The sequence below is a fragment of the Girardinichthys multiradiatus genome, chromosome Y (genome assembly GCF_021462225.1).
Source record: "Girardinichthys multiradiatus isolate DD_20200921_A chromosome Y, DD_fGirMul_XY1, whole genome shotgun sequence".
NCBI classification, from domain to species: domain Eukaryota; kingdom Metazoa; phylum Chordata; class Actinopteri; order Cyprinodontiformes; family Goodeidae; genus Girardinichthys; species Girardinichthys multiradiatus.
In genome coordinates this window covers 20,279,445-20,303,655 of record NC_061818.1, presented here as the reverse complement: position 1 = coordinate 20,303,655, position 24,211 = coordinate 20,279,445, and the positions used below count along the sequence as shown (strand labels likewise).

General features: G+C 38.8%; 1 protein-coding gene across 5 annotated transcripts in view; it reads left to right on the top strand.

Annotated features, from left to right (window-relative positions):
• Positions 1 to 24,211, top strand: part of LOC124864318 (septin-9-like) — a 111,752-nt gene that overhangs the window by 34,777 nt on the left and 52,764 nt on the right. For 2 of the 5 annotated variants that reach the window (XM_047359063.1, XM_047359066.1), the window contains one exon: positions 14,815 to 15,573. In XM_047359063.1, coding sequence (XP_047215019.1) covers positions 14,815 to 15,573 — 759 coding nt within the window. Of the gene's footprint in view, positions 1 to 4,597; positions 4,791 to 14,094; positions 14,212 to 14,814; positions 15,574 to 24,211 lie in introns of those variants that run through there. The other 3 variants (XM_047359062.1, XM_047359064.1, XM_047359065.1) reach the window with 3 other exon arrangements.

The window sequence follows — 24,211 nt, the reverse complement described above, 5'->3', positions numbered from 1 at the left end:
TTGGCTGCCAGTGCCACACATATTCACAACATGGCATGAATACAATGCATGCATGCAGTGATATGAATGAAGCACCTTTCTGGGTGAAATACATCCCAGTCCTCTCCCAGTGTGACAGTTGCTACAGAAGATTGGATTAGCACTCTGTGGACGTGCTGGGGCTTGCAAGAATATGTAGCATAGATCTAAATTGCTGTGTGTGAGTGTACACTTTTCCTTAGCTTAGTCACAATTAGACTGAGACTAAAGTTTGATTGGTTCAATTTGTGGCAAAAAAACTGCATTATTCCACAACAATATTTTTCTTTAAGTGAATTGGTTTGATGCTGTGCACAGCATTCATGCAAGTTCTTTTGCAAGCATTTTCTGTGCACATAGTTACTAAAAAGCATCCATACCCCTTGAACTTCTTCACATTTTTATTTACAGCCACAAACTGTGTCTGTGACTTTTATTTGATTTCTTCATGTAAATGCCATCACAAGACAGCACAGAGATGTGAAGTGGAAACAAACTCATTTTTGTTTCTTGAAATCTTTCACAAATAACAATCTGGAAAGCATGGCTTGCATATTTTATTCAGCCCCTTATACTCTGATAATTCTAATTAAAATCCAGTTCAAAAATCACCTTGTAAACATAGTCTGTCTCATGGGCCTTGAAAGTGTTTGAGTTTTGATTTTCTATTATTTTCATTATTTTCTTGTTTTCTCTGTGTTCATTATTGTTAGTAATATCTTGTAACACTAGTATATTCACATGTTCTGCTCTAAATACATTTGGCATGTTCTCTGTTAGATACTTCCCTAGATCTCTTTGTGTTTCTGCTCTGCTTTCTCTCTGCCTCAGCTGCAACTCATTCCCCCTGATTAACTCATCTGGTTGGCCTGTCATTTCTCTACCCCTGCCTCAGTGATACTTACTGATTCTCTTTGTTCCTCATTTGTTCCTTCTGATGAACTCATGCTCCCCGTTGTTTTGTTGCCCTCCATGATTCCATAGCTGTCTGCTTCACCTTTTTGCGAATGACAAGTTTTTTGACGTTTTTTCTATTTTTACTATTAAAGTATTCAACCAGATTTCTGTTCTGCTCTGCAATTCAGTCCTTCACTACTAAAACATGACACTCAAAGGTTTGTTAGAGAACATTAGAGAACAAACAGCATCATGAAGACCAGTGAACAGGTGAAATGACAGGTCAGGGAAAAGGTTGTGGAGAAATATAAACATGATTAGGTTATAAAACAACTTTTACAAGCTGTGAACATCTCACAGAGCACTGTTCAATCCATCATCATTAAATAGAAAAATAGCACAACTGGAAACCTACAAAGACATGCCCATCTTCCTTAACTGACAGATCCAGCAAGGAGAGCACTATTTCAGAGAACCTGTCAATAGACCTACGGCCACTCTGGAGGAACTGCAGAGATCAATAGCTCAGGTGGAACAATCTGTCGACACGACAACTATTAGTTATGGACTCTAACCTTTAATATACAGGGCAGTCCTGGAAGAAAACCTATTCAAGACCATTAAGGATTTTAGACTGGGGCATGGATTCCTCATCCAGGGGGAAAAATCCCCAACTATACAGATCTTTGTGTTGATCTATCACATAAAAATTCCAGTAAAATAAAATGAAGTTTATAGGTGAAACATGACAAATGCAACAAAGTTAAAGAACTTTGGTTAATCTTGGAAGGCTCTGTATCTGGATGTGTGTCTCTCTGTGTTTCTGGGTGTTTGTAGCATGGTGAAGGAATCTCCCACACACGTGTTTGGCAGGACGTGCTGTTTGGATCGAGGGTGTGTCTGGGGCAACATTCTCCTGATGTTTCCATCTTCAGCTATTTGCAGATTAAATACTGTAGTGCCACTGCTACCATTGAAACGGCATTATCACAATGAAAGGTTTGACATATTGGTTCAACACTGACCTCTGCCGGCGGAAGTTAGGTTTTTGTAAGAGAAGCAAACATATTTGTTTGCTACAGATGTTTTTCCATCTGAATGGAGAAATATGACTGAGAGAGTGAATGCCAGTAAACGATAAAGCCTTGATGTTGTCAAAAGGTTTGTGTGGTATCTGGGACTGACTTTTTGTGATATCTGTGTTAGCCAGATGTGGCCACTGACGATAAAGGGTTTTTTGTAGATTTCATACTTTGCCCAGTTCAGCTTCAGTGAAATGTGGTGGAACAGTAACCTTAGACTCAATGTTTAAATACAGTAAATAATTTTATCTGTGCTCAGAGTCAGTGTTTTGGTTTGTGTGTTAATGATCAGTATATATACTTAAGTAAACAAAATGTACAAACTTTGATACCACTGTAAACAGCAAGTTTGCTGTGAGGGTTCAAGACATATTCTCAAGCAATCAGGGGGGAAATCCTAGGCATGAGTGCAGCTACTGCAGGTAATATAAACTCATTCTGCTTCTTTTAGATATAATAAATTACCTGCAACTTAAACCCAAATAATTTCAAGTATAATTTGTCTTAATTTATTTCAATATTCCAAACACATTTTTCATTTGTATGAAAAACATATGTTTGAAAAACATGTGTATGTTGTTCCTTGTTCTGGAATTTAAAGAAAATGTCTTGGGACTGTGGTGACCATGTGGGTGAAGCATTTCTCTATTGTTTTCTGCTGTCTGCTTTGGATCATTGTTTTCTTAATTTTTATTTCAAATGCCCTGGTTTATTAGAGAGTGGGGGACGTCCATGAAGTCCAAAAAGGTTCTCAATGTCTTTAGAAGAGAAACAGAACCACAGCATCAAAGATCCTTCACCATGCTTTTTCACATATTAATCCTGTGTTTCATGCCAGACCCACCTGGAGAGTTTTTTGCCTAAAAATCTTACTCCTTCACCATCATCATTTACAATCATTAGTAACGAAGGACTCAGAGTCCTTCTGGTAGTTATCATTTAATTATGAGCTTGAGTCTGGTGAAGCAGCATGAGGTGTGTGATGAAATTCAAAGCGATGCACGTCTTAGGGGTATGCCTCTGCTAGCTTCATTCTCCACATTGAACATTTTGCTCATTCTTCTTCACAAAAAGAGCTCAAGTTCAGTCAGATTGGATACAGAAATGGTCTGAATATTAATTTACACATCTTGCCACAGATTACAAATCTATGGCAAGATTATTTAGGGGTTTTGATTTAGGTGAGGACTTTGACTAGGCTATTCTAACACCTGTCTATGCTTTGATCTGAACCATTCCATTGTACCTCTGGCTATTTAGGGTCATTGTCTTGCAGGAAGGTAAAACTCCACCTCCACTGTCAAATCTTTTGCAGCCTCTAACAGGATTACTTCACAGTTTGCCCAGTTTTTAGCTCCCTCCAGCTTCTTTCAACTCTGACCAGCTTCCCTGTCCCTGCTGAAGAATAGCATCCCCACAGTGTGATGCTGCCAACAGCAGGCCAAAAGTTTGATTGTGGTCTTATCTGAGCAGAGCCCCTTCTTCCACATGTTTCTGTCTACCTGGCAAACTGCTAATAACATATCATATGGCTTTCTTCCAGCAGTTTCACAGTTATGTCCACTACACATGTATGTAACATTATTCTGATTTTTATATCTAAGAAAATCTGAAAAGAATGCATCTTTCTTCTTGCACTTTTCCACATATTAATCCTGTGTTTCATGCCAGACCCACCTGGAGAGTTTTTTGCCTAAAAATCTTCCTCCTTCACCATCATCATTTACAATCATTAGTAATGAAGGGCTCAGAGTCCTTCTGGTAGTTATCATTTAATTATGAGCTTGAGTCTGGTGAAGCAGCATGAGGTGTGTGTTGAAACTCAAAGCGATGCACGTCTTAGGTAACAAATCAAAGCCAGAGGTGGTTGTGCATCATCAGTTTCAGTTAAACTTGCTTGAGACTTGCGGATAATCACACTGCATTCTTGACATACATTCATTGAAAAAAACATAGCAAACATCCCCCAGCACCCACCTTCCTTCAGACACACAGAGAACACACACACACTGTCCACTCCTTCCCACGTCTTCCCCCACACACAAACACTCATTCACGCAGTCATTAAGTCATTACGGGACTCATTTATTGATGTGTGTCTCCAGATTGTGCACTCAACGCTTGTATGAGCGGGCCTTGACCGTATTAGCTCAAACTGGGCTTCTGGATCCACTACAGCCTTTTTTTACACTCCACCCACAGTAAGATAAACAGAGGTTCATTCTAATGTGTGTCTGTTTGATGCAAAACTATGGTGGAACAGTGTGCTTAGTCATGTGATCTTGATAGGATGCGGATGATATGAGCTGCCTTGAAAAAGAGTGTCTTTGCAGAAAGAAGGAGGCCTGCAGAAAGGGAGAGTATATGAAGAGAAGTAGAAAAAGGGGGGAGGGAAGGCAGTGAGCTAGAAGAGGGAAAGAGCGAGAGGGAGGAGGGTGGTTGGAGGTGGTGGGTGTCATTCCAAGCTCTGGAAGTTGAGAAGGAGGAGAAAAGGAAAAATAAGTTGCTGCTGTAGGAAAGAGAGTGGAGATAGAGGAGATCAAGCAGCTTAACTCTTGTTGTTTTTTTTTCTTTTTCCGTGTAACCTCCCCTTCTCTCAGCTGCACGGGCTCCTAATTTGGGATTTGTTTAAAAGCGGGACTGCGGCGGCGGCTCAGGAAGACTTTCCTTGCTGGGGTAAAAGGGAATCTTGCTCCCTCTCTCTACCACTCTCTCCCTCACACACTTTCTTCCCAAAAATGTCTGATTCCACTGTCAATGCTCACTTGGAAGGGATCATATCAGACTTTGAAGGTCAGTGTTTTTCTTGTTGCTTGTTTTTCCTTCTACTTCTCGTGCAGCGTAGCTCTCTCTTTAACCCTGCCATGAGGATACAACAGATAGCTTCCACGTGTTTGACTAGAACCAGACGGATCTGGAAAAATGAAGAGGGCTTGTTGGCGTTTGCATTGAGGTGTGGTGTTTTGAAAGGGAAATTGTGCTTAAAATGTCACGTTTTCAGTGCCCTTTAACACTTTTTGAGTGTCAATAAAAGCGGGTTTGCTTTTAAGGTCTTGTATGAGGCAGAACCTGTGTAATCTGAGAAAAATGTGCATCTGATGATTCTGTATTCTGTGTGCTGCAACTGAACATACAGCTGTGAGGTGAACACCTGGACCACCTCTTCTTTTTCATCTCTCGGATTCCCCCTGTCATCCCTCCCCTCCCACCCTTCTTCCTCCTTCTCCACCTCCTCGTCCTCTGGCTGTGCTTCCACTTTTCCTCCCTCAGCGGCTTGTCTATCCACAGCTCATCTTTGGCATGTCCTTGGTGGTGGATGTGAGAAGAGAGGGCAGGTGGGAGAGGTTGACAGGCTGACACCTCTCCCCCTGTCTTTCCGTCCATCTACCGCAAACATGTAGCCATTAGGAACACATCTGCACATGTCCAGGGCTGCAGGTCTCTCAACACTAGTGCACCGGCTACATACGCAGGGAACCTGTCCGCCTGTCTTTGCGTCTTTATGCCTGTGGATTACACAGTGCAGCCGTGCAGAAAGATAAGTGGTGTTCAGAAAAGACAGGCTTTAAGGGGTTGAAGAAGTTTCCTTGTGGCTCTATGTCATGTTTTCAGATGCTCCTCACTCATGTGGATTTAATGTGGAAGTAGACAGACTTACAGGCAGGTATGCAATGTACAAAGTTCTGGCAGGTGGTCCACAGCGAATATTACGGAGGCAAACAAAAACTAAACCACAAGGAGGAACTCGAGAAGTCAACCAGGGTAGCAAGGAAAATAACATGAACCAGCAAGGCTCAATGAAAGCTAGAAAGCTTATAAGCTGAGGGAAGTGGAGTATAGACCAATGAGACAGGGAGGTAGGTAATCAGAAGAAACATGAATCAGGTTTGGACCAGGCTGCAGGGAACTGAGGGAATATGAATGGTTGTTATGGTGACCGGACTGGGAGACAAAGGGACACTGGAGAAACTAAAAGGGAAAATGGGATCAAAAGATAAACAACAATAATTCACAAAGAGGAGCAGGGAGGCTGAGGAACAGGTGAACTGACTAAAAAACTAAACTATGGGAAAGGGACTAAATAACAAACTCAGGGAAACTGATCTAAGAAAATTATAACAACCTAAAATATAAGAACCTGGCAAACAAGAATTAACAAAAGAAACCAAAAAGGAAACCCTAACTGAAAAAGTAAACAAACCCAAACAAACACTGACTGAAACTAACTGGGAGGGAAACAGAGAAAGCGAAGACTAGAATAAATGCAAACCAAAACATAAACAATAACTGATAGCTAACCTATCAGAATGAACTGAAACAATAGAAACTAACACGAGGAACTAAACTACGGATAAAGCTGGAAAGAACTACAAATATAAAGGGAAACAAACACAGAGTAAATAATAACTGAAGGGGAACTAATGACAAGAGGAGAGATAGGGAAAAGAAACTAATAAACTAGAAGAATGCAGCAAGAAACAAATAACCTAATCATAAACAAACACAGAAACACTAAACGGGAAACTAAACTAGAAAACCCAAAGAAGCAAGAGAACTGTAATTATAATAATAATACAATTAATAATAATAACAGGAGAAAACCATTCTAAGTAATAAATAAATGAGAAAGCAACCACCAAGGTAACTATGGGCGAGGGGAGAAAGAACTAGTAAAACTAGGAGGCAGGAGAGAGAACAAAACTATCATGAAACAGAAGGAATAAACAAACATGACTTCTAAACCCAACGAAATATGAACACCTAACTGAAGAGTAAATAAACACAAAACCAAAACAAAGTCCACAATGGCAGATCCTGACAATCATGAGGTTTAAGAAATTAACCTTAATGCCCTTTTATGTATTTTATTACATAATGAATGAAAGCAGTTCATGCTAATTCATGCCCTCTTTGCATGTCAACGTGTTACAAACACTGCAGATAGGGACACTTCTTTGTAAACCAACACAACTACAGAATAAACACAAAACAGCTAGCCTATTCAATATGTCACCATTGTTAAGCAAGCAGAGTGTCATCCTCTCTGCTGTGTAAAAACTGAGAGGATCAGAAAACAGGGCTTTCTTGCCCAGTAGGATAATTACCTTAGATGTGGCCTCAGTTTCAAAAACTGCACAAATTATCAACCAACCGACAAAACTTCCTGTTGACCAAGAAAATGCACACAGAAAAACTTGCACATTAATGTTTTAGTTGTCTTAAAGTCTTCTGAATTTTTTATATAAATGCATAAATGATTGTATAGAAATAGTGCGCTTTAACTCTTATATCTGGCAACACTAGCAGGAAACTGTCTTGGTGAAAGTCTTTCCCTCTTCGTGCAGGTCCAGTGAGAGGAAATTCCTCAGGCGTGGATTTCTGTGGATGAGTGGATCTGATCACAGAGGGACTCTTTGGTCATTTAAGAGTTAAACTAACATAACTACAAAGCAGTAATAATAAAATAATTCATATAAATATGAGTACATTCAGAAAACTCCTTCCTAAAAACATTTGTAGTACCAAACCTACAGAGACATATCTTTTAGAGGAATTATGGTGGGACCTCAGGAAGTCAAATGCCTTTTAAAAAAGAAAATTGTTACTTTAAGCTAGCTGCCACTTAACTGCAGGGTTGTTTATTTTTTCACAAACGTTTTTTGGTAATGAACTGAAACAGTGTCATTAAATAGCAACAGGCCTATATATGACTGACATGCTTCTGATGAAGGCAGCAGTATTCAGACTCTGGCCCAGTATGCGTGAGCTAAAAAGTGCCTCCACACAGAAGATTTTTCTCAGGAGTCTCCGTCCTTATCGGCACAATCAGACTTCTGTAGGCCTACCAGCAATGACAATCTTCCTGTTAATGACGCAGCTATGATGGTGCTGCTGGGACTTACCAGGGGTCACTCTTCACAGCAAACACAGCAAAGCTTTTACTGGTGGAGTTGAGTAAGAATGTGCAGAAGCCGGTCTGAGGAAAGTCGCCAACATCGTTTCTGCTATGGTAAAAACAACTATTTAGTAATAAAAGATTTTCTGTCATACACTGAGTGGAGAGTTGATGTTTATTCTAAGAGGAATGAAAAATGTGCTTGTCAAGGGTAGCCGAGATTTGGCCTTTGTGAGTGTTTAAACTCTGATGTTTAACGTATTGAACGAAATAGTATCCATTGGCATTTGTATTAAAATAAAAATTGTAATTGTAGTTGTAAAATTGTAAAAAAAAAAAAAAAAACGTCCAGCACAAGATAAGTGATACTAAATATCTGCAAATATTTATGTTTCATGCTTTTACCCCCTTTTTATTTATTATGTTCATTATGGGGTTTTCAATTTACATTTTCATTTAGTTATTTTAGTCACTTGCCAAAAAATGAGAAAAGAAAAAAGCTAAGTTAGGGCAGTGTTTATCTAACTTACCCTTTGTCCATGATGTTTTTAAAAATGAAGTATTATTCACTACACATTGAATGTTCTTCTGATTATTTTGTTATTGATTGTTGTCTAAGGTAGTACATGTATATATAAATGATTTTATATGAAGTATTAATTTAAAAAAAACCCTGGCTTGTAAGTCTTATTTAATAACATCTCTGTATGATGTTGCAAACTGAATATGCAACAACTATACACCGGCTTTTGTGGGAAGATCATTTTTGCAGATATGTTTTTGTTCTCTTATTGAATAATGAATGACCTGTGTGCTGACATAGTTTTCAATACTGTTGCCTTGCAGCATGATGGTCCTGGATTCAAATCTCTTTCTTTGAGGTGTTTGCATGTTGCCTCATTGTATATGTGGGTTTTCTCCTGTCCTATGTATGGATGGATGGATGGATGGATGGATGGATGGATGGATGGATGTTATTTATTTTTTCCAGGGTGCATAGTATTACAGGGAAACATTTATAAAAATCTGAAAAATAAACAATATCACAAACTTTTAAATCATGTGCTATTTTAATGAAGGTGCATAATGTTTCACTTACTTTGGGGGTTAAATGTTGACGTTTCTGCTTTTCAGTCAAAGAATTAAGAACCACTAATTATTAAGCACTAGTTATTATTATTAATTAGATGGCATTTTGTTTTTGTTCAATTTGCTTTTGTTTTGTTTGTTGGTTTGTCCTGCAAAACAAATGGTAAAAGAGGACAAGACAGCAGGCTCTAATTGAAAAGGGAACCAGTTCAAGCTGACATGAAACAATGCTTAAAAATAGTGTGACCAGTTTGTGAAAAAATACAGCCATTTCTGAGCTTTTCTCTCATGCATGGAAAGTTAAATCCTTTTGTTTTTTGCTTTGAAGTTTTGGTTAGGAGCTTGAGCCATTTATTTAAAAGCCTACATGCACATATTTGTGCAAACGATTTGCTCCAAATATTTATCATAATCAAACTTGTTTTTTTTGGCAGTATTTCCAAAACATCTTGAACTTGACAGCACAAAATCCGCTAAGGATTAAAGTGACACATAGTCGATGATTGATTTCAGATAATATCACAACAAAGGCTGCCCTGCATATTATCAGCTAAATGATTTTAATGTAAGGCAGCTGCAGTATGAAATATTAGGTTTGCCTTAACAGTAACCTAACAGAGTATTAACCTTGACGCCTGACATTACAAAATGAAATCAGCAGTTGGTGGGAGTTCCTCATGCATGTGAAGGGAATTTGACCCAAATGTATGTGCAAACCGCACAAAGAACTACTACATTACCAAAGAAAAGATTTTGAAAATGTAGATCTTTGAAACTTAATGAGATTAATGGTTTTACACAGTTCTTGTTCAGGAAAACCACAGAAGACAAGCTAGGCCTCATCTACTGTCATGCTAAGAGAGGCAAAGAGAATGTGCTGCTCTGCCAGTGCATGCTACACTTGCAGAGGCAACATCATGTGATTCTGTTTGGCAGTTTGACTCCATTTCAATTGAACACACAGTCTGAACTGTGGCCGCTGCAAGTGTTACTCCAAAGACATTACGCTTTGTTCTTTGTCTTCCTTATTTGGTCAACATTCTGTTCATGGTGTATTGTTTGGAGTTCAAAATTAATTGGGTTGAAAAACTTACTTTAGTTCCAGGTCAAATGAGCAGTTCAGAGAGGGCTGAGTTAATGGGAATTTATTTTGCATTATTAGTAATATCTGTGCTTCCTTTAATGACCAAGTTGTCAGAGATGTTGCGTCCTAGCAGCAACAGCATTTAGTAACCTGAACTCCCAGAAAATTCTATGCAGCTATGTAGACCTAAAGAAAAACAGCACCATCCAAACTGTGCATGCACTGAAGGAAAAATGCATGAAATTAAAGGCTTACAGACAATACCTAGGATATGCAATGATAAATATTAATTGTCCCTAACACTAATTCATCATACAAGCATGTGCCATGATGCAGTGACGTTAGCAGAGGCAAAGGGTTTGGCCCCGGCAGGAAAAAGAAAACATACTGTGTTTGCTCTTCTCTCCAGCTGGAGTTCACACACACACACAAACACACACACACACACACACACACACACACATCCAAAGAGACAGAAACAATTCTGACAAGACCTCTGTCACCACTGTGTCTGTGAAGACGTCACTGCGTAGATCTTCTGTCAGCAGTCACAGAACGCAGTTTTATTGCCAACAGGTCATTATATGTCAACCTAACAGTCAAACATAGTTTTAAGTCTCGTGTAGCACATGTGATACCATGACTGTTATGGCTCAGCTTCGCAGCTCACACATCTGAGAGAACATGACAAATAATGTCCATCAAGTAACGTCCGATATGATCAAACATTTGTTCTGCGGAGAGAAGACTGTTGACAGACTTCTATTATACATTATATATTTTTGGTTCAGGTTTTTTTTCACCTATTGTGACTTATTGTTTCAGTATTCTAATAGTATACCAATTAATGTGGAACTGCAGTGCTTTCCAAAACAATCAATACCCTATAAACAAATTGTTATTGTCACATCTCAAAAACAAACTCTATTCTATTTTATTGGAAATTAGACAAACCTTTTTTTTATCAGTGAAAACCAGAAAAGTGTGGTACGGATTTGTATTCAGTCCCCTTCAATCTGATTCCCCAAAATGAAATTCAACCTTTCCGGCTATTCTGTGAAGGCCTCAGAGGTTTACTAGAGCAAATTTGTGAATAAACAGCATCATGAAGACCAGGAAACACAGCAGACAGTTCAGGGGTACAATTATGGAGAGGTTTAAAGTAATTTTAAGTTATAAAACAATATCCCAAGCTTTTAATATATCAGACAAAACATTCAATCCATTTGTAATGCCTTGGTAGATTTACAGTTTCCATTTTCAGAAGATGGATTGAAGACTAATGTTACTACTGTATTGTGTTCAAATGTTAAGATATTTTATAACCTTTTTATGCACTACTTTGTTTTGGTCTATTACATAAAAATCTGAATAAAATGCGGACGTTTGTGGTTGTAACATGACAAGATGTGAACATGTTCAGGGCGCATAAATGCTTTTGTAAGGGACTGTGTGCCAAGCTTGGAAACCATTTAAAAGTGGCTAAATTTGTTTAATGTAATGGCAGCACTGTGCCGGTCTGTTGTGGTGAAGAGAGAGCTGAGCCGAAAAGCAAAGCTCTCAATTTACCGGTCGGTCTACGTTCCTACCCTCAACTATGGCCATGAACTTTGGGTCTTGACCGAAAGAACGAGATCCCGGATACAAGCGGCTGAAATGAGCTTCCTCCGTAGGGTGGCCGGGCACTCCCTTAGAGACAGGGTGAGGAGCTCGGCCATCCGGGAGGAGCTCGGAGTAGAGCCACTGCTCCTCCACATCGAGAGGAGCCAGTTGAGGTGGCTCGGGCATCTATACCGAATGCCTCCTGGACGCCTTCCTCGGGAGGTGTTCCAGGCACGTCCCACCGGGAGGAGGCCCAGGGGACGGCCCAGGACACGCTGGAGGGACTATGTCTCTCGGCTGGCCTGGGAACGCCTTGGGCTCCCCCCGGAGGAGCTGGAGGAGCTGTCTGGGGAGAGGGACGTCTGGGCGTCTCTGCTGAGTCTGCTGCCCCCGCAACCTGGTCCCAGATAAGCGGAAGACGACGAGTACGAGTACGAGTAAATTTGTTTAAAAACTGGCTTCCATATGAAAGAGATTTAAATTTTGCCACATTACATTTACTTTTTTAATAAAGCTTAATTCACCCTTCTATCTAATAAGTACTTTCTTCCTCTACCAGTGCATTCAATTAGTTTTAGATTACTTTGTGACTTACCTTCTTCATGCTGTTTGTGCTCTTTTGTTGTATATTTAAAGAGAGAGAGACTTTGAATGATGGCACTGTTCCCAATAAATATCTACAGTAATACAGCCATTGCCTTTAAGTTTGTTACATGAAGGTTAGAAGGATATAAGATAGATCTGACAGATTTATATGTGTTTATGAGATAATAAATAAGCTTTGGATTACCTTGATTGGCAAAGAAGTAGGAGAGAGGTTGCAAAGATGTATTGAACCAGAAGTCGGTTCTGCTTTCTAAATGCAAAACTCTGTAAGGTAAAACAGAACCATAGGAAGGATGTAATGAAATGCAATACACTGGTGTGGAAAAAGATGGTTTTCTCCCATTCTGGTGCTTGGCTCGTAAGCTTTAGAGTGTGTCAGATCTCTGCGCAGAGCTCTGGGACAGGAGCCATGTTGTTGCTTCAGATTGTGTAGCTGCTGTGGTCCCTGAGCCTATAGCTAAGGTGAGCCAGGAGTCACCCTCACATCTGACATAAAGCTGAAACAACATCAAGTTAAAGACAAGACCCTCTCTGAGAGGATTTACCTAAGATTAAAGCTTGCATTTATGTTTTTATAAAAAAATCTTAACTAAATTTGGGTCGCAATGGAAATATGTTAATGAGTAAGAGAAGATTTTGGTCTTTGTATCATCATGGCCGTAAAAATGGCTGCTGCAGTGTGTTATGCTGGTTTTCTTTCTCTATAATGAAATTGTTGCAAATGCTGTCACTACACTTTAATACTTAAACTGCTTTATACAGTTTTATTCAAAGAAACGCAAAAAAAGCATCTTGTGTGCTGATATTGAAAAAGGGCAAAGTAAAGAAGAAAGGGTTTGACAAAAAAATCTGTTTTCACTTTTTAGATAAAGCTTTAATCTTTGATTTTTTTTCTGTGAGATCACTGGATTATTTACACATTTATTGAAAATGAAACCATGTGAGAATTTTGGAAAGAACAGTCAGTGTTTGGTGGAGTTGTTGATAACTCATAGACACTCGTAACATGACCCCAAAACCACATTGCGTTTTATAGTCAGAAACTGAAAAATATTCCATCTTTAATTGTCATTGGGCTTTAAAAGCTAGTTATTTTTTACACTGTTTAAAGTCTTCAACCTATAGTAAATGAAGTAGAAATAATTTTATTTAAAATGTATAGGAGGTGGATAAAATCTTCTAAAAAAATCAAAGAAGAATTTTCCCTGGAGATGAGGTTGCACTCACCAGTCAATGTGTTTCCACATAACTGTGTAATGAAACTGGCAATTCAAAATGGATGAATAAGTACCAATAAACAAATATATAACAAAGCAAGCAAATAAATAAATTGTAGAAACGTCAAGAAAGATTTTTTGAAACCCTCCGCATTCACCTTGTCCTCACAAAGTTGATTTATCTCTGTAACACATAGCACTATCAATAAATGGTAGGGATGAGCTAAACATCCAACTAAAATATAATTTTAAAAAAGTAATCCTCGTCCAAACAAATTAAAAAAAATTAAAAAAGACTTGTTTTTTAGTACAATTATATCAGTAAAGCAATTCATACCATGATGTATAACAGCTATAACAAGATAAGTTACAAAACTATATAAATCCTGTATATGCTCAGTATGATGTAGATAGTTTTACGCACAAAAAGGACGAAAACGAAATTTCTGGTTTATTTATGTTGATGTGATTCATTAAAATCTCGCGAGAAGTGGTCAGTCCAAGTGTCCACAGGTGAGTGAGCTGCCCAGAACGTGCCGACGGGAAGAAAAAAATATGGTTGACTCGGTGTTATGATGGTTGTCTTTCTGGGTTGTTGGACTTAATCTTGTGAGGTGCAGCTCTTTGTCGGCAGTAAAGACATCTTTTTTTTTTTTTATCGAGTGGGTATTTAGGCTTTTAGCGACATGCTGACGCGCTACCTGAAGCGTGTCAAGTCAGGTAAGAGTTGAAATGATTTATTGCCAGATGAGCGCAGTAGGAAAATACGTTCACTGCTCTCCGTTAACGACTTGTATGTAACCTATTGTCTGCGTATTTTTATTTCTATTAGCCAAGCGAATTTCTTAAAGTTTCTTACATTTTAACATTCATTTTTGTTGATATTTCCTCGCTTTGTATTTCTTCCTGGAAATTTGTTTCTGCTTTAAGTTATATCTAAAATGTCAGAAGTTTATACTCAGTGCAATCCAAAACAAAATAAAAATTTTCATTTTTTGTAACCATATTTGCTGGTTTTATTTTTTGCTTATTAAAATGTCTAAGGATTAATAATGCTAGAATTTGGCAATATAGGCTGCCCAGTCTAGATAAAGAAAAAAACTGCAGAAAGAGTGTGGAAAACATTTATTTCCAGACTTTATTCCCTGTCGTGTTCTTTAAATGTGATGTCTTTCTTTCATCCATCCATCCCATATTTTCTTCACAACTGTGAACTCTAGAAGTTTAACTATGGAAAAGTCTGGAAGATTAACATGAAAAATAATATAGGAATTGCCAGTTCTCTTTTCTTTATGTCTAACCAGTAGTATTTGTGTTTTACAGCGCTGAAACGGTCGTTTGAGGTGGAGGACACAGATACAACCACGCACCCTTCATCTCTGTCTCGCCGCAATACCAACCCCCTCCGTTCATCCACGTCCTCCTCAACCAGCCAACGGAGCTACGACCTGAGCTCACGAAACTCGGACTACTCCTCCTCCTCCAGGTACACGGCATCCGAGTCCTCCAATCTACGATCTCCAAAGAGCGGCATGAGGCGCGTTGAGTTATCAGGAGGGCGAAACCCTGACACAGCTGCTTCCCGCCGGGCAGAGATTTCCATTGAGGTCTCCTCCAAACAGGTCGACAGCTCGCCCAGTGCCGGCATCACCCGCTTTGGCCTCAAGAGGCCAGAGGTGAGTTTGAGTAGTCGGAGCAATGCACTTGACAGCACCTCAAACTCCATCTCCAGCATCACCAACCGAAGAGCAGAGCTCAGCATGACTCGGCCTCAAGAGCCCCCTGCCCCACCCAGGAGGATGGACGCCCATCTGTCATCTACGCCAGTCTCTAGGATCCCTGAACCTGCCCAGAGAAGAGCAGAGCCCCCTTCTCCCAACCTGAGCCTAGTCGATGGCGTCTCCAGGAGACCAGAGATTCCCATCTTCAGACAACTGGACAGCTCAGTGTCAGGCAGCACTATAGAGAACAACAACCACCCACCTCCTGCACCCATTGCCCCCTTGCCAACCCTGACAGAGCCAAGGGTGGAGAAGGTGCAGTCACCTGTCGTAGAACAGCCCACAACCCGACCAACAGACAGTGAGTAAACTCAGTTCAGTCTATTTGCTCAAACACATCCGATGCAGTTTTCTTTGTCGACGTTCAACACTAAATGCATGCTTATCTGCTGCTGTCTGTAAATATAGGTCAGTGGGGTTGATGATGAGAAAACCAGAGCTGCAAAGAAAGAGCTGCAGCCCTAAGAGCAGACAATTAAATGTATAAAACACATTTTCAGTTTTATAGTCACAATTGATTCAAACCCACTTTTCAGCTTACTGTCCACTCAAGCTTTGGAGTAGTTGAACGTTTTATTACTTATTTATACTTTTTCGCTAAAACGTGTTTTATTTGTTAAGGTGTGTTTTGGTAATTTTCTTTACTGTCTACTTGCTTCACTGATTGTTTTTTTTTATATAAAACCTCAACATATAAAACATTTTATTTCCTCTAAAAAGCAGAAATGCCTCCCTTAAGTAAGACATCATGCCAGTTTTCTTTTTGTGATGGTTTATTTGGAAAAATGCAGATTTTCTTTGTATTTTTCCTTAATCTAATAAGCCATCTTGCTCTTCTCAATTATTGTGCTGCTTTTCACACTTGGAACACCTGGAAAGATAACTAGCTTGTTTTGCTGACTTATCATTATTTGAACCATTTTAATGTGAAACCAGAAAACAGGACCTCTGCATATTGGATTTTTTACCAGACATTTCTTACAACAATGGCTTTCTTCTGTCCACTCCTTTTAGAAAGGCCATCTATGTGGAGTTTTCATTCAAACGTTCCCACCAGAGCTATAGATTTCTGCAGCTCCTCCAGAGGGTCTCTTGGCTGCTTTTCTGATGAGTGTTCTCATTAACCATCTTGGTTTTATAGTTGGGCGGTCAAGTCTTGGTAGATTAGCATTGGGCTGCACAATCTCAGGAAAACTTTGGATATGTAAATGGTATTAATGTCACATAAAATTACACACAGTGGGACTATTTAGTAATTCAGTGAATTCTAAAGGCAAAGTGATGCACTGGATTTTATTAAGAGGTGTAAGATTAAAGGGAGCTGAATGCAGATGTTTGCCACACTTTTTAAAAGTTTAAAATTATTTTTCTTTCACTTCACAATTCTGGTTTGTCATTAAGTCCCAGAAAAATGCAAGTAAATTGTTGGTAACGTGACAAAATGAGGAAAAGATCGAGGGGTGTGAATACTTTTTCCATGGTGTTGTACTGAAAAAGTTCCTGTCTTTGCTAAAAATATTTCATCCCTAAGTGAACTAATTAAAGACTTCAGGGGCGGCTGCTGTTGTCGTTGTTTTCCATTTTAAAGTTTTGTGTTGATGGACGCGCAAAGGCTTTAATGGAACCATATTTGTCTTTATTTATTTTATTTTTTTCATACAGGGTAAAATTGTACTCACCTGTCCAGTTGTTGCACTGTTTTTTTTGTGATTAGAACAGTTCACGTTCTCGCTGATGTGTGTTTGTGCTCCTCTGCTCTCTGGAGAGAGCTGTGCTCATGTGTTGCTTTCTCTGGTTAAGCAGGATCCACTTGTGGGCGGCAGGGAGGTGTAGCATTCCAAATCTGGAGGTCATAAAAGATTTTACTTACAAATAGGGTTCAACTTGTACTTTCTAAAGCTTTGTGTTGGCTGTTCCTTAGCTCTTTCTGTCTGCTCTACATCCACAGGTAATTTTATTTCCATTTTTGCTAGATGTTTTTCTAGCACGACCTTTTTGAGTTTCACAAATTATTTTGAGCGATCGGCAAGCCCATGAGCTTTGTGAATGTCTTTAGCATGGCCTTGGATAAGTTGAACAGACGTTAGCAAGGAAGAGGGAGAGTATTAGGACTCTCAATGCTGCCACATTTGGCTCCGATTACCAACTTCCTTCTCAGCTGAGCATGTGGAGGGAGGCCCTGCGAGGATGAGGCCAGGGAAGAAGGAAGGGACAATAAAGAGACAAGACGTTTTGGGCAGAAGGGAGCGGAGGAAAAAAATTCAGAGAGCTGTAAAGCCAAGTGAGAAGAAAACTGGAAAGTGTGATTTGTTGTTGCTTGTTTTTGAGAGAAAAAAACAAAAAATTGTTTAACTTTGACTCATTTGGGAATCAATCTGGACAGAACTTACTGTTACAACAGTATGCCTAACTATTTGTTTTGGTTTTATTATTTTTAGATATATTTATATATTTTTTTCTTCCTTACTACAACATCCAACTGGATGCTGGTGGCTTATTTCTGTGTGGTCCAGGAAACGTTTGCGTGAGGGTGTGTGTGTGTGTGTGATCTACAGCGAGGCCATAACAGCTTATAGACATCTGGCGCATCTTTGCTCATGTGCAAACACTGAATACAGGTCTAAGAATGCCTTGCTGAAGGGAGTAGTGACTAATGAACAGGCTGATAAATAATGTGCCTCTCTTTTTTTTTTTTTTTTTGTGGTGAATGTGTAACATGCACCAGGTGCTATAATGATACGCTTTTCTTTGGGAGATTAGTTGACTGTAACCATAAGCAGCTGGATTGAGCCTTGGAGCGCCTCCACAGGATGTGATCTCAGGCTTACACAGAAAAACACACACTCATCCACTGTGGATGTAGCTCATCCCAGTTTCCTGTCCTTTCACTTGACTCTTATTTATTTAATCATGGCTGCTGGAATACATGTGCTGTCCACTAAGAGAGCTTATTTTTGGATGCCTAAATTTACCTTCAGTAATTAGGAGTCAGTGTAAGTAGGTTTGAGTTGTATACTAGCTTTCTAATTTTCTTGTATGCTTTTTTTTGTATTCAGACATAAAAGGTTCGGTCCTTTTCTACCTGTATTTAAAATACAGCGGGAAGAACGAGTATTTGATACACTGGTGATTTTGCAGGTTCTCCCACTTGCAAAGCATGTAGTAGTCTTTAATTTCTATCATAGGTACTCTTCAACTCTAAAACAAAAATCCAGAAAACCACATTGTCATTTTTTTTTTCTTTAGTAATAATTTAGCATTTTATTGCATGACATGAGTATTTAATACATCAGAAAAACAAAACGTATTATTTGGTACAGAAACTTTTGTTATTTGCAATTACAGATATCCGATGTTTCCTGTAGTTCTTGATGAGGTTTGTACACCCCGCAGCAGGGATTTTGGACCATTCCTCCATACAGATCTTCTCCAGATGCTTCAGGTTTCGGAGCTGTCGATAGGCATTGCAAACTTTCAGCTCCCCCCAAAGATTTTCAATAGGATTCAGGTCTGGAGGCTGTGCTAGGCCACTCCAGGACCTTGAGACGCTTCTTATGGAGCCATTGCTTAGTTGACCTGGCTTTGTGCTTCGGGTTGTTGTCATGCTGGAAGACCCAGCCACAACCCATCTTCAATGCCTTTACTGAGGGAAGGAGGTTGTGGGCTAAGATCTCCCTATACATGGCCCCATCCATAATCCCCTCAATATGTTGCAGTTGTCCTGTCCCCTTTGCAGAAAAGCATCCCCAAAGAATGATGTTTCCACCTCCATGCTTCAGAGAAGGGATGGTGTTCTTGGGGTTGTCCTCATCCTTCTTCCTCCAAACACGGCAAGTGGAGTTTAGACCAAAACGCTCTATCTTTCTCATTAGACCACATGACCTTCTCTCATTCCTCTTCTAGATCAAATACTTGTTCTCCTCACTTTATTTTGATATGTTTTTATACTAAGCATGCATCAGCTCGTACCTCCCTAGGGATGTTTCCTCGCACTTTGACAACCACTGGTTTCAGGTAGATTTAATTAATCTATATAAAAAATAAGAATTTTTAGGGTTCCTAAACCGTCTCCAAACTTATGAGTCTAGAAAAGTATGGAAAAATAAAACTGAAAAAAAGGAGTTTCCAGACTTACCTAAAAGATAAAAATCAGAATTTCTGAAAAAATAAAGGGAATTTTTATTTATTCAGTTTATTTATATTTAGATGATGACCTTTTTTTAGGTATGGCACATCACATCTAAACTCACAATTAATAAACACATTTCACAATGAAAAAGGGTCATACTTCTGGGTTTAAAACTGGAACCAATGTTTTTGAGCGAAGTTTGTTTTACTTTTGAAATTGCTTTACTTTGGAATTTTGTGAAATAAAGCTATTAATGACCAAAAACAGAAGCTACGTTTACATGCACAAAATTTCTCGATCGGATTAAAATGTATTTGTAATAAAAAAACAAAAAATAATCGGATTGTACCGTTTATATAGACCTACATAATCAGAATAAAACAGCTGATCGGACTAAAAATGTGTCATGTGTCGAAATATTCTGTTAGCATCTAGCCAGAGCGACTAGAAACTCAAGGAGGAAATGCATTAGGTTGACGCTGGTTGCACATGCACCCTCAGGTCAGTTTGTCTCATTCAGAATAATTTTATCCGGTCCAGCGTTTACATGCATTTTGATAAATCGGATTACATTTTCATTCCGATTGTGCCGAAACGGATCAGAATATTCCGACTGACATGTTTACATGACACATTTTTAGTCCGATCGACCGTTTATTACTTGTGTCCATGTAAATGTAGCTACTGATATAAAAGGTCTGTATTTATCGTAGGATAATCCAGTCCAGATTGTTTTAGTATTATAGATTTGAACTGATCTAAGTGTGTCCAGATGCAAAAACAGTAGAATGGCTGTGCCAAATGGGAATCCGCTTCAGCGTCTCATAATTTCTGGAACAAAAACAGCTAATAAAACTTTACAAGGCAAATCTTTTGTACTCAAATGTCCACGATTTTATAAAAAATAACCAGAAGAAAATATAATTTGGAAAGTACGGAATTAAATTAATTCCGTTATATCAGCAATTTGTAGCTCCACAAGTCATCACAATTCTCTGTGACCAAGAGGAATTCTCTAATATATTTTATAGTCCAAAGACTAAAGATGCATAACAACCTCAAAAGTATATTAGAACTTAAGTTAAGTGAAATTATGGGGCGTGGCATAGCAGTAGAACATGCGACCCATATATGGTGGCTTTAGTCTTCAAATGCAGTTGTCCCGGGTCTGAGTCCCGACCCCGGAGACCTGTGCTTCATGTCTTTCCCCTCTTTTCACTGGATTTCTGCCTGCCTACTTGGGAAAAATAACAGAAAACAAAGACCACTAGTGCCAGGAAAAAAAGAGAATTTTACCCACCAAAAACAGCATAAAGCCAAAAGAAGATTTTGGACCTGGTCAAAACAAAGGGGTTATGAAAGGGCAGGTGAGGGAAAAATACAGCCAATTCATCAAAAAATAGACATTTAAGGCACAATATGATTGCATAGGTATGTGAGTATGAAGTAGTTTGTTTACATAAATGAAATGGAAGTAGGAAGGTACAAAAATGAGGGTCCAAATTTGCAAAGGAGCCAATGCTGATAAATGATATTTCGAACTATTTCCTAATTTAAGGTAAAAAAAAAATGTATGCAATTTGTATAAAATAGATATTAGAGCAGAAAAATGCAAACAAAATACAAACAAATACACTCATATCAATACTCAAACTCAAAATATTCATAAAATGTACTTAAGTAGGTAGTATTATGTCTGAAAATACATAGGCGTACATTCTAAGGCATATCATTCCATCCTATCCAGCAACTAGTATTCTTGTCTAACTGACACTCACGTTGTATCATGAGAGCTAGACCCTTATCTTTTGATGCCAGTATTTATGCATGCACATAAACTTGTACAGAATAGCTTTTCTGGTCAGAGTTCAGGATGGCATAACAAGGCAGGGCAGGACATGCAAAGCAAAGTACTTCAAGAGGCATCCTCTGGAAGTCTGCTCATTGGTACCAGCTGTTTACAAACTGTTCTTGGTAAACTAGATAAGCCCGGCTCCTGAGTTTAAAATATCTAATAAAAGATGCTGTTGGCATGATATTCTATGATAACTATTTTTATGGATTAAAAGGTTATGACATTATGCAATTTCTTTTTTCTTCAATGTAATTGTAACTTTAATTTTTCACAACAGCCTGTGGAGGCTTTCAAAACTGGACTTATTAGTTTGTTTCAAGTCTTTTTTTCTCTCCCTAATGCAAGCATTTACCTTGCAACTTGTGACTGGAATTTGACCTGAACAATCCGAAGTTGTCAAAATTACAAAAAAGTTTAAACTAATAATCTAAAAATTTAGGCACTGCACACACACAGGATTTTTACACTAGAGGTCTACCTATTGGATCTTTGAGCTGGGTTTTTATATGAGCCAGGCCAGAATTTAGAACTTTGCAAATGTTGCAACTTAGGCATTGTTCTATTTAACTCGGAAGTTGGAAATCTATGGGGTAAGAACGCTGTCAAAAACAATGTGTATGTAAAGACGGAAATGTGTGCATATTAGTCAATAGTTGTGCATAAGTAAAATTCAAAAGAGGTACTGTATATTTTCTCTGTAAGAATACAAAATAAAATGTTACAGCTTCAAGAAATTACAAACACAAAGTTCAAGTTTACAGTTTTGTTTTTTTTCTTTATGAATACAATATGCTATAACAGTTTGTGAATACGATTTATTTTCTTTGAGAATACGAATTTACATCAGCGACTTGGTGTCACGCGATCTCAGGCTCAGGATATAGTGGGTGGAGTTATAAATGATGTACAGTAGGTGGCAGTATGCACAAACTGTTATAGCATATTGTATTCATAAAGAATAAACCACAACTGTAAACTTGAACTTTGTGTTTGTAATTTCTTGAAGCTGTAATATTTTATTTTGTATTCTTACAGAGAAAATATACAATACCTCTTTTGGATTTTACTTATGCACAACTATTGACTAATATACATGCATTTCTGTCTTTACATACACGTTGTTTTTGACAGCGTTCTTACCCCATAGAAATCAGATTAGACTAATGAATTAAGGTCCACCCACACTGGGCATGTTCTAGTTGCTAATCGTAAAACCAGTTGGATTTGCTAATTGTTTTTGTGCTTACTAAAATGAGCAATAAAAGCCTTTAATGTATTTCTCTCAATTTTAGGCATCCAATCACTAAACAAGATTGTTTACAAATAGTTTGTCCAGTACTATTTGCACCACTAGTTTAAAGCGCAGTTTTTTTTATCGTTCTTTCCTTTGAGTGGTCCCCCTTCAAATTAGGTGCATGCAGGAGTGTTTATCTGCCTTTTATTGTGTTAAACATGATTTCAAGGATGTTTAATAACCGCCAATGAAGACAACAGTTAGCTGGAGAGCTACTGATCTTTATAGCTTCCATTCACATAATTCAATACATGTTCCCTTTGTGAGTGGTCTCAATTATGCTTGAGTTTAGCCTTTTTCACATTTCTTCCAAACAAACCTCAATATTTATTCGGTATCAGTGCTTGGATTGGTGTTCCTCCTTAATAAAAGAAGCCTTTTCATCTCTGTTTTCTTCAGGCTGACCCCTGCAACAGTTTATTATGACTCAGTATCTTATGATCTGTCTTATGCTGGTCTGCTGAGTGCCACTCTTGTTTCACTGCCTTAGAAAAGCCATGTTTGAAATTTTTTTTTTAAATATAAACATAAAGACACCTTTTTGTTGGGCCGTCCAGAGTGCTGGCTACAAACATGCATTAAACAATAGATTTTATTTTTGTCCTTTAATCTGCTGCCTCACGTTTTAAGGTTGCTGTGTATGTTAGCGTATTGAAAGTCTTACGTGGTTCCAAATGTGAAGAAATACAGGTCCTTCTCAAAAAATTAGCATATTGTGATAAAGTTAATTATTTTCTATAATGTCATGATGAAAATTTAACATTCATATATTTTAGATTCATTGCACACTAACTGAAATATTTCAGGTCTTTTATTGTCTTAATACGGATGATTTTGGCATACAGCTCATGAAAACCCAAAATTCCTATCTCACAAAATTAGCATATCATTAAAAGGGTCTCTAAACGAGCTATGAACCTAATCATCTGAATCAACAAGTTAACTCTAAACACCTGCAAAAGATTCCTGAGGCCTTTAAAACTCCCAGCCTGGTTCATCACTCAAAACCCCAATCATGGGTAAGACTGCTGACCTGACTGCTGTCCAGAAGGCCACTATTGACACCCTCAAGCAAGAGGGTAAGACACAGAAAGACATTTCTGAACGAATAGGCTGTTCCCAGAGTGCTGTATCAAGGCACCTCAGTGGGAAGTCTGTGGGAAGGAAAAAGTGTGGCAGAAAACGCTGCACAACGAAAAGAGGTGACCGGACCCTGAGGAAGATTGTGGAGAAGGGCCGATTCCAGACCTTGGGGGACCTGCGGAAGCAGTGGACTGAGTCTGGAGTAGAAACATCCAGAGCCACCGTGCACAGGCGTGTGCAGGAAATGGGCTACAGGTGCCGCATTCCCCAGACCTGGGCTACAGAGAAGCAGCACTGGACTGTTGCTCAGTGGTCCAAAGTACTTTTTTCGGATGAAAGCATATTCTGCATGTCATTCGGAAATCAAGGTGCCAGAGTCTGGAGGAAGACTGGGGAGAAGGAAATGCCAAAATGCCAGAAGTCCAGTGTCAAGTACCCACAGTCAGTGATGGTCTGGGGTGCCGTGTCAGCTGCTGGTGTTGGTCCACTGTGTTTTATCAAGGGCAGGGTCAATGCAGCTAGCTATCAGGAGATTTTGGAGCACTTCATGCTTCCATCTGCTGAAAAGCTTTATGGAG